At 35.1% G+C, this 9,699-nt stretch overlaps 1 protein-coding gene across 1 annotated transcript in view; it reads left to right on the plus strand.

The window, feature by feature from the left end:
- Positions 1-9,680, plus strand: part of LOC105340501 (polycystin-1) — a 42,656-nt gene extending 32,976 nt beyond the window's left edge. Inside the window, exons 29-40 of the mRNA XM_066072689.1 lie at positions 244-400; positions 767-899; positions 1,240-2,381; positions 2,751-2,943; positions 3,523-3,688; positions 4,317-4,430; positions 5,027-5,305; positions 5,726-5,892; positions 6,228-6,386; positions 7,808-8,063; positions 8,286-8,576; positions 9,216-9,680. Of these exons, the coding sequence (XP_065928761.1) occupies positions 244-400; positions 767-899; positions 1,240-2,381; positions 2,751-2,943; positions 3,523-3,688; positions 4,317-4,430; positions 5,027-5,305; positions 5,726-5,892; positions 6,228-6,386; positions 7,808-8,063; positions 8,286-8,576; positions 9,216-9,382 (3,224 nt within the window). The 3' untranslated portion in view covers positions 9,383-9,680. The remainder of the gene's footprint in view (positions 1-243; positions 401-766; positions 900-1,239; positions 2,382-2,750; positions 2,944-3,522; positions 3,689-4,316; positions 4,431-5,026; positions 5,306-5,725; positions 5,893-6,227; positions 6,387-7,807; positions 8,064-8,285; positions 8,577-9,215) is intronic.
- The last annotated feature ends 19 nt before the right edge of the window (positions 9,681-9,699 follow it).

The raw sequence follows: 9,699 nt of genomic DNA on the forward strand, positions 1-9,699 counted from the left end.
AATAGTGAATATCTATATATAGAAAAAAGGGGTTTTAAGGATAAAGCCGCCAAAATATGATATATACAATGTATTTAGATTTAGTTCAATCAATAAAGTAAGGGTTTTTTTTTCTAGTATAAAACAAACATCAAATGGGAAAAATTAATGTTAATTCTATCCAAACGTCCATGCATATACGTATATGCTTAATAATAAGTGCCTCCAACAACGTCATAAATAGTGCATATTTTATCTTCCTAGGAACAACTGCAAACGTGTCCTTTATATTAACCGGAGAAAAGGCCGAGACACCCCCGCGATACCTCGCCGATGACAAACGCCCCGTGCTCCAACGCTCCAACTGTGATGGATTCATCATGGCGACGCCAAAATCACTGGGAAAACTCACCCACGTACGGTAAGATAGGTAGCAAAATACAGTAGCTTAAGCATATTTAGTTGAACACCAATTTAGTTGATTTTGTTGTTCAGCGGATCCATTCATTTTCTTGGAATACATAAACGTAATAATAATTGTATTTTTGAGAAGCGATTGCCATTGAATTAATATAAAAATATTATCTTTAGTAAGGTTATCCAACAATTTACATGCATATTTTATCAAAATTGTGCCTTTTGCAAATTCAACGAAAGTTGATGTTCCCAATGCATTAATAAAAACAAAGCATTCGTTTACACGATTTGGAACCTTTGTAAACAGTGAATGATGTTCAATAATTACTTACTTACTCTTTTGAATATGTTCATTTCAATGTTTCTTCAGAATCTGGCATGATAACACGGGATCTAGTCCCTCGTGGTATTTCAGTCGCCTGCAAGTTCAGGATCTACAAACTGGAGACAAATATTTCTTCATCTGTGAGCAATGGCTGTCAGTGGATGACGAAGACGGAATGGTAGGTCACAATATGCATCAGTTAGATTACTGTACACTCGTATTCGCATTCAGGAAAATTCCTCGATGAATTATTGTAAACAGTTATTCGGGCGCGAGTTTTTGAAATTTTGCGAGATGATCAAGAACTTTGTAATCGCAAATATATCTCGTCTAAAACACATTTTAGTTCCTATTTTCAACATTCACTTAATAGCGTAAATATTTAATGCTGCTTACAGTTAAATCAAATGCAGTCTTTGCGATCACAAGTTAAACTTGGTTTTAAAATTATTTATATTTTTGTTTTCCATTGTTTGTTACCCTGCAGTTAATAATTAAAACAAATGAATGCGTTTTAGATTGACAGAATGGTTCCAGTTGCCGGTAAGGCTGAGCTAACAAGCTTCAACTACCTATTTTGGCAAAAAACAAAACACAACTTGGCAGATGGACATCTATGGTTCTCTATATTCCAACGGCCAGCTAGGAGTAACTTCACGCGCGTCCAACGTCTCACGTGCTGTCTGACGCTCCTTTTCACCACCATGGTTGTAAGCTTGGCCTGGTATCAAACTGACACCAACCCTTCCCCGACAGAGTTTAAGATGGGTCCAGTGAGCCTCTCTCTGACTGGCGTTTACATTGGAATCATGAGCGGGATTATGAGTTTCCCAATCAATTTTATCATTGTCCTTATATTCCGCAACGCTAGGCCAAGGCCTGAAAAGAAGAACAAGTTCAAGCCCAATATTGTAGCTGATAAGGCCAAGACTGGTAAAGATTCTGACCAGCAAAGCATCAAAAGCACAAACGATAAAGCAATCGACGAGATAACAGACGAACAGAAGGCTTTGGATAGAGAAGGCACTGAGACAAGTCTAATGAGAGAAAAGTCGGAGCTGAACCCTGATTTTGTCGAACTGGAATTGAAACAGCAGGAAGGATTTCTGGCAAGTGGAGACGAGAAAAAGATTGTGATGAGCCAAGATCCGATAACTAAAGAAGACCAATCCATTAACAAAACGCAGACAGAATTCTCTCATCATGTACAGGTGGTCGCATCTGAAAAAGACAACGCAAAGAAAAGCAAAAAAAAGTTGCCCTGGTGGTCCATATACATCGGATATGTTCTGTCTTTCATAACTGTAATGGTGGCTTTCTACTTTGCGGTAGAGTTCGGAGGTGTGTTTGGTCTCAACAAGTCTGTCAGCTGGTTAATTGGGTTCATCATGTCGCTGTTTGAATCCATCCTATTCTCCCAGCCAATCAAGGTCATTATTTTTGCCATCTTCTATGCCCTGGTAATCAAGAAACCAGAAGCCCAGGACGATGAGGATGATCACCTTAAGCCAGACCTCAGCAAAGACGAGGAGTATCTACATGATCATCTGACAGAGAAGGATCTTGAAGACCCGCAGAAGATGCGGATGTTAGAACAGAGAAAGATCCAGGCGACTTTGCCTCCAGAACTTGATTTCTTGAAAGCAATTCGAGAGGAAAGGTACGTGCTCTGTAATTGTAATAATTCATGGTATCTTAATTTTTGTTTAATTTATAGGGTATCTTTTTTTCAAAAAACGAATTTTAATAATTGTTCATGCAATCAAATCAAATCAAACAAAATACATTTGCAACTATCTTTAATACATTGATCATCAAGAAAAGTAAATTGATTCCAATTATTTAAAATACTTTCACGGTGATTCTTGGCTGTATTGATTCTAATGCTGCACTTTTAATTGTTAATACTATCGATTTGAACCTTCCGTAACGAAGTACTTATGCTTATTACATTCGTTTATATTAAATATGCACATGCTCAATTTAAGAAAATATCATAATTGCAATGTTCATATTTATAAATTTACAGACAGAAAGAACTTCAGATGTTCGCCATGCTGAAGGAAATAGCCATCTGTATGGTGTTTCTGTATATTGTCCTGACAATAGCGTACGCAAACAGAGACCCATGGTCGTTCACGCAGTTCCAGAACTATGAAAATGTACTGAACGCTGGAACCTTTGCCAGTGCCATTGGAAACAATACTGTTAAGTTTGTTGATGTAAGTAGACAGTTAAAACATAAAAAGATGTGTGTCCCTCAACATTAATTTTTAATAAGTGACAAACAATAGAAAATGTAAAGCATGCATTTGTTTTTAAAATTCAGTTGGAGGAAACTACTTTCTAAGGATCCTCCCGTTTGTTTTTAGCCACGTTTTGAGAGAGAGAGAGAGAGAGAGAGAGAGAGAGAGAGAAATTAATTTCAGTCTTTACCACACAATATGCATAAAGACACACCAAAAGAGCCCGGCTTTCAGTACTTCGGTTTTGTTTGGTACAAAATTGTTATTTTTGCAGTCATTATCAAAATTGTAAACATGCTAGTCGTTTTTAATCGTATACCCTCCATGGTTTTATGACTTAAAAAAGAAAAAAGCATTACTAATGTGTTCAATTGTTTGAAAAACTCATATTTCTTGGCTTTAAATTACACTCTGTTTGAGACCATTTCTCCCGGTGATTTATGTATTGACAAACTTTATTTTAAATGATAAATGAGTCTTCTTAATTTTAGATCGACTCGATCTTTTTTAGTAGCAATATACTTTGTTTTAAAAGTAGTACTTGTTAATCAACAGATTGACTCTCGAACTCAGTTTTGGAACTGGTCGGAGAACGCCCTCCTTCAAGGCCTGTACAACAACAAGTTCTATAATGGTGACCCGGTGGTAGACAAACTCATCATTGACAAACAAAGCATCTTAGTGGGCGGGGCCAGGTTACGTCAGCTCAGAATAACACCAGGTGAGTAAACTGTTACCTTCGCTAGCCAAGGGCTTACCATCTCCACGAGAAGAAGAGTGGATCATAAACCCTTTGCTAGCGAAGATGGTAAAATTTGTTTGAACCATGCTTCAGGTCTGAAAAAAATCATGGTTAGAGAAAAGAAGACATACTTTATGTTTTGTCTATTTTTCTCCTTACCTTTCTATTTTCTGTTGTATAAAAATGTCTCTGTATTGTTGAAAAACGGGACAAGACGGCCAAAAATTACCATCAGATCTACCTGATATTTTTAGATATGATTTGTAAAGCTATAAACTATTACTGATACAGTATCTTCTTTCGCCTTCGTTGTCAGCGGGCGAATTTAAGACTGATCGAATTCCAATCTACCAAATTATCTCTTTAATACACAAGTATGTCTGGTCAAAGTTAAATCAGTACAAAACTGTTTTCGTAGGTAGAAGGGCGAAAAAAAAACGCGCTCCGCAAATAGTCCTGTTTACAGTATTTAGTCATGTAAAAATATATAAATTTTAGATTTTTTTGTATCTTTATGTAGAGCCTTTCCTCTACAAGAAATCAAGACTGTCTCAGTATGATAAGGACAACGACTACTCAAACCCAATAATGTTTTTATATTTTACAGAGCTATGCTACAGTCCACTGAATTATTTTGCGAGGGAATGCATGCCACCATACGACATGTTCTACGAGGATAAAACAAACTACAAACTCCGCTGGAACATGGTGAACGAATCTGGTATGAAAAAGTACAAAACATGTTATGAGCTATTTCATGGCCTCTATAGGAAATACTTAACTTTTTACCGCTGACCGGTACCAAAAAGTTGTATTTATCGGCATGACGGTAGGAAACATTTATGAAATATATTATTATTTTGGAAGACAATATTTAAGATTTCGAACTTAATGGTACATTTAGAATATTGAGGTTAAAAAAATAATTTAAAACCATTGGCTTTAAAACATATACTAAAAAACATGTTACATGTACTTATTTTAGCAGTATACTTCGTGGTTTGCAAAGCGTAAACTGCAAACTGCCCAAACCCTTTATATCAGGAAATCATAAATTACTATTAGAATAGTTTGTAGGACTTGTACTTTTTAATTTCTATATAATTACAATCACAACATATGAAATTGCAATTATTCTATAAATTCTGTTATCTTTTTAAAGAGAAAAAATACTATCCAGTATGTTATTAATTTTATCCCCACGAATTACTAAAACGAATGATTTGTTCATAATGTTTACCTGTTCAAAGACACCCAGAACAGGATTGTTCATACTCCAAAGTTTATGAATCTTTTACAAATGTTCTGTTCATTTAGATCCCACAGATTTCCCGCACCCCTTCTTCAGCTACCAGTCTATGTGGGAACTGAGCGGATACCCGTACCAGGGAATCTTCCAAACATACAGCGGGGGTGGTTACGTGGCGGAGCTGGGAGCCACCTTTTCCGAGGCTCAGATGGTTCTCAAGTTCCTGAGGGACAACTCGTGGGTGGACAAACGCACGAGGGCTGTGTTCATCGAGGCCAACATCTTCAATCCTAACATGAACCTGTGGGGCATATCCCTTTATCTTTGTGAATTCCTACAAACAGGAGGTAAACAAGAAATTTAAATGAATTTATTTAGGTAAAATTGTTTACAAAATATCATTTAAAGATGATGGACGAATTTGGCGGGATATTGTTCATAGAAGACAGACGAAATATTGATATCAATAAATACCAACAAATTAATTCTAAGACTTCTTACTAATATCAGTTCTCAGCTAGTTAGAGATAACATAATTTTACGCATTGTTTCGTATACATACAGATTTAAAAAAAAAAATAATTATCCAAATTTTGATTTGTATTAAAACCTCATTCTTCAAAGATTTATTTTCGAAATGAGGCATTAGTTTTGGTATATGTATATGTATAAGTATATTGTTGTTTTCAACAGCTTTTGAAAGTTTCCCTATTACATGAACCACACTAAGATATATAATATGTATAAGAATCTTATTGTTTCACCAGCTGTTGAGCCGTTCCCCAGGATGCACGTCTTCAAGCTTGATCGCTACATAAACAACGACTACATGTACTTTGTAATGGCCATTGAAATCTCGGCTCTAGCCTTTGTCATTTTCTACACGGCCAAGGAAGTGAAGAAAATTAAAGAACAAGGCAAAAAATATTTCAAGGTAGACTATTTTTTTATAATTTGCTCATGGAGAGAAGAGTGTGATAGATAAATATTTCCAAGACTTCATTTTGTGATCATGAGAAATGATAAATGACTTGTCATATTCATTTTAAAAACTAAATTCTATATTGCAGTAAACATCCTAAGAAGTAAAGAACAACATCTTTTCTGATGATCCCATTAGATGAAAGTCATACCGACAAATTAATAAAAAATCTTTTACAAAACACTTACTCTAAAATAAATATTTTTTGAAAATAGAAGACATGGAGTTTAATTATGTGTCATCAATTTTTTAAAGAATCAATTACTAAATCACCAACATTTTTACAGGCATTTTGGAACGTGTTCGAGTTAGTGATCCTGGCCGTGTCGTACGCTATCGGTCTGATGTTTATCTGGAGGGCTGTTCTGTGTGTACAAGTCCTGAACAGAATCAGTGAGAACCCGACCAGCTTTGTCAACATGCACTTCACCGTCATGTTGGATGATGTAAGTAACGGGCACCTGTTCCATGCAAAAATCAACAAGAAATCACAGTTTCCAATGCCTCTGTAATATTTTATTAACAATGTCTGTCTGAGATGAAATACTTTTACATATCAAAGAATTAGGATGTACATGTATCTGGCTTGATTTTATCTTGACTACTTTACTCTAATTATTAGCAGATACTTTGGTTTCATCAATATTCGGGGCTGTCAGTTTTGGTGGATTCAATGAAAATCACAGTTTGTAGGTTACGTAAATTCATGGACAGTGATCTCATTTATATTAATACAAAATGTTAATAGAAAATGCACTTTAATGAACATTGAAGTTTGTGGATCAACTTAACAACGAAATCTAAGAAAATTGGTATTCAACCAATATTTATGAAACCACAGTATATAGAATTAACTCGAATAAGCATGGATAGAAACTTGTATTTTTGCTATTATTTACAACAACGCGTTAAGTGTTTTAGGGGGAAAAATTCATTGAAATTAATAATCATCAAATACTTGTAGGATTCTTATTTTTAACGATCAAATTACTCGACGGCAAGGCATTTTCCACATCATAGGTTATTTCAATAAATTGTAAACTTTTGAATGTGCAACAGACATTATTGTTCAAACAATAGCAAGGGGATATAACACATTAGTAAAAAGAAATATTGTTCTAGAGTTGTCCTTTATTTCACGACGACAAAGCATTTTAATTAAGAGGGTTGAATGATCTTAGTCTATTTCGACTATATGTATTTCCTTTAAAAGAAAAGCTTAAAGTCTGTCCCAAGTTATTGCTTCCATCACTTTTTGATGATTTTTGATAAAAAAAAATACAAATACCTGTGAAGAAATACATTTGAAATTTGATGAAATGGAAAATATCCAAGATATCGTCATTGACAAATTATCCCTTATCACTCATAAAAGTTGACAGAAACAAAAACAAAATTCTTACGGAGATTTATAATGGGAAATGTTTACATCTTTTCTCCATTCGGAAGGAATCGGGATACCTTGCGCAATTTTTAAACGTTATCATCCGGGCTTATTAATGGCTGATGCAATGCAAAATCCCCGTAGACTTTCTATTTTGGAATGTGTATAGAAACCTGAAGCTGTAGAGGGGGTATTTCAAAACAGATAATCTGGACATTTTTCATATTATTGGATGAACGTAGTTTGAGTACAAAGGTATTTATTATCATCGAAATAGCAAGCGAAAACTGGTGGAAGCAAAAACTCGGGACAGAGTATAGAATAAAAGATAAAGGAAATATCAAGACTTAATATTGGGATTTTTTCTTTGCTACATAATGATTTATATCTAAAGAACATTGAAAATCTAATGATTAATTTGGTGACCATCCAGCTTTTTTCAAGAAATGTTGTTGTATATTTGCCATTATATCACATCGACAGCTGTCGAGTTGGTTCATCGCCTTCTTGGTCTTCTTCCTGACGGTCCGATTCCTGCGTCTGCTGCGGTTCAACAAGAAGATCTCCCTCCTCAGCAGTACCCTCAGACACTCCGCCAGAATGCTAATCAGCTTCAGCTTTGTCTTTAACATCGCCTTTCTTTCCTTCGCCTGCACGGCCTACCTGTTTTTCATGTCAAGACTCTTTGAGTTCAGGTCCTACATTGTTACCTTGGAAACACTTTTGTCCATGATGTTGGGTATGTCTACTGAAAAAAGATTCCCCAAAACAACCAGTTTTTCCCAAGAGAAATTTAGAGAAATATAAATATGACAACAAAAAATTATTTTCCTAATAGTAACTCATGTTGTTTTCAAATGAACTATTTATGACTGCAGTAAATTTTAGCCCAAAAATTTGTAATTTCAAATAACAGTGGCATCATTTATAAATCTGCAATCAATCTGTTTGATTCTTACAGGTAAATTTGATTACGAGGCCGCTTACAGTGCGACGAAGATCACCGGCCCGCTTCTGTTCGGCTTCTTCAGTATCTGCTTCAGTTTTATCCTGATTAACTTCTTCCTGACTATCCTGATGGAGGCGTTCGAGGTGGTGAGGAGGGACCCTCAGAACCAGAGCAACGACCACGAGGTGATCGAGTATCTGATGAAGAGGATGAAGATGATGATGGGGGTCGGATCTCCACCCAAGAGGAAGGTGGCCAATATATTCAAGGACCCGCGTTTACAGCAGTATGTGTACATTGAGGGTAAGATATTCCGCGATTTCATTTTTTTAAGTATTTCACAGACGTAGAGTTTGGACCAAATCCAACTCTACTTGGATTGATGGCCAACAAATTAACCATTACAAATTTCAACCTTAAACTAAAGGGGCGCACTGACCAGTATTTCCTAAACATGGTGTAAGTTCTGTAGCCAATAAATATTATTTAGGAAAGAAAAAAATCTTAGTAAACTCATTAATATTGCCCTCAGAATTTGCTTTTATCCTTAATTTTTGTACAGAGCTTTGCTTCTAAAGAAAATATCTGTAAAGAATAATCATGACAATCAAGATCTCTTGACCCATCAGATAAACCTTTGAATTTGTAATACATTTAGAATGAGCGCGGATACAGCTGTTTTCCACTGAGGGCTGACAAATAATTTTATTTTTTGAGGTTGGGTTTTCAATGCCTTTTTCTCATTACATAACTACATGAAGAAAATAGATCAAAGCATACGTTAACGATGTCGGAGATTGGCTTCCAAGACATTTTATTTTTAACATTATTACGTTAACAAATTAGATTGGCACATGCATAAAATAATGTTGTAATCATTTTTGATTTGTTCAATATATTTTCATTTATTTCATTCAATTAATTGAATTCATTTGATTTCAGCAAAGACAGAAGACGAAAAGAAACTACAAGTATTGGATGAGAAAGTGGGCAAAGTAATCCAGAAAATGGAAGGCTTCGTGGAGTATGATGATGACGTCAAGAATGACCTAGAGAAGGAAATGGAGGAAGTGAAGAAGAAACGAAAGAGGAGAATTGTGATTGGTTAATAACCAAAAATAACTGAGTAAAAGGAATCACCAAAACCAACGGATCGATCGAGATTATCTTTTTATTTTTATTTTTACAGTATATATGCAGAATGTATAATTTATTGCTTTAAATGTATATAAGTTCTACCTAACTTTATCTACAGTAGCCATGCGGGGCTGGGGCTATGGACAAAAAATAGATGTTATCAATAACTTTTCATTGGTGTTGTATTTTTCATGTCAATTTAGCTGTATTTTCCGGAATTTGTAATGTTATATATACAAACCAAGGCATTGTGATGCTTATTACTTAAAACTTGACGATAAAATATTTA

The sequence above is a fragment of the Magallana gigas genome, chromosome 10 (genome assembly GCF_963853765.1).
Source record: "Magallana gigas chromosome 10, xbMagGiga1.1, whole genome shotgun sequence".
Classification (NCBI taxonomy): Eukaryota; Metazoa; Mollusca; class Bivalvia; order Ostreida; family Ostreidae; genus Magallana; species Magallana gigas.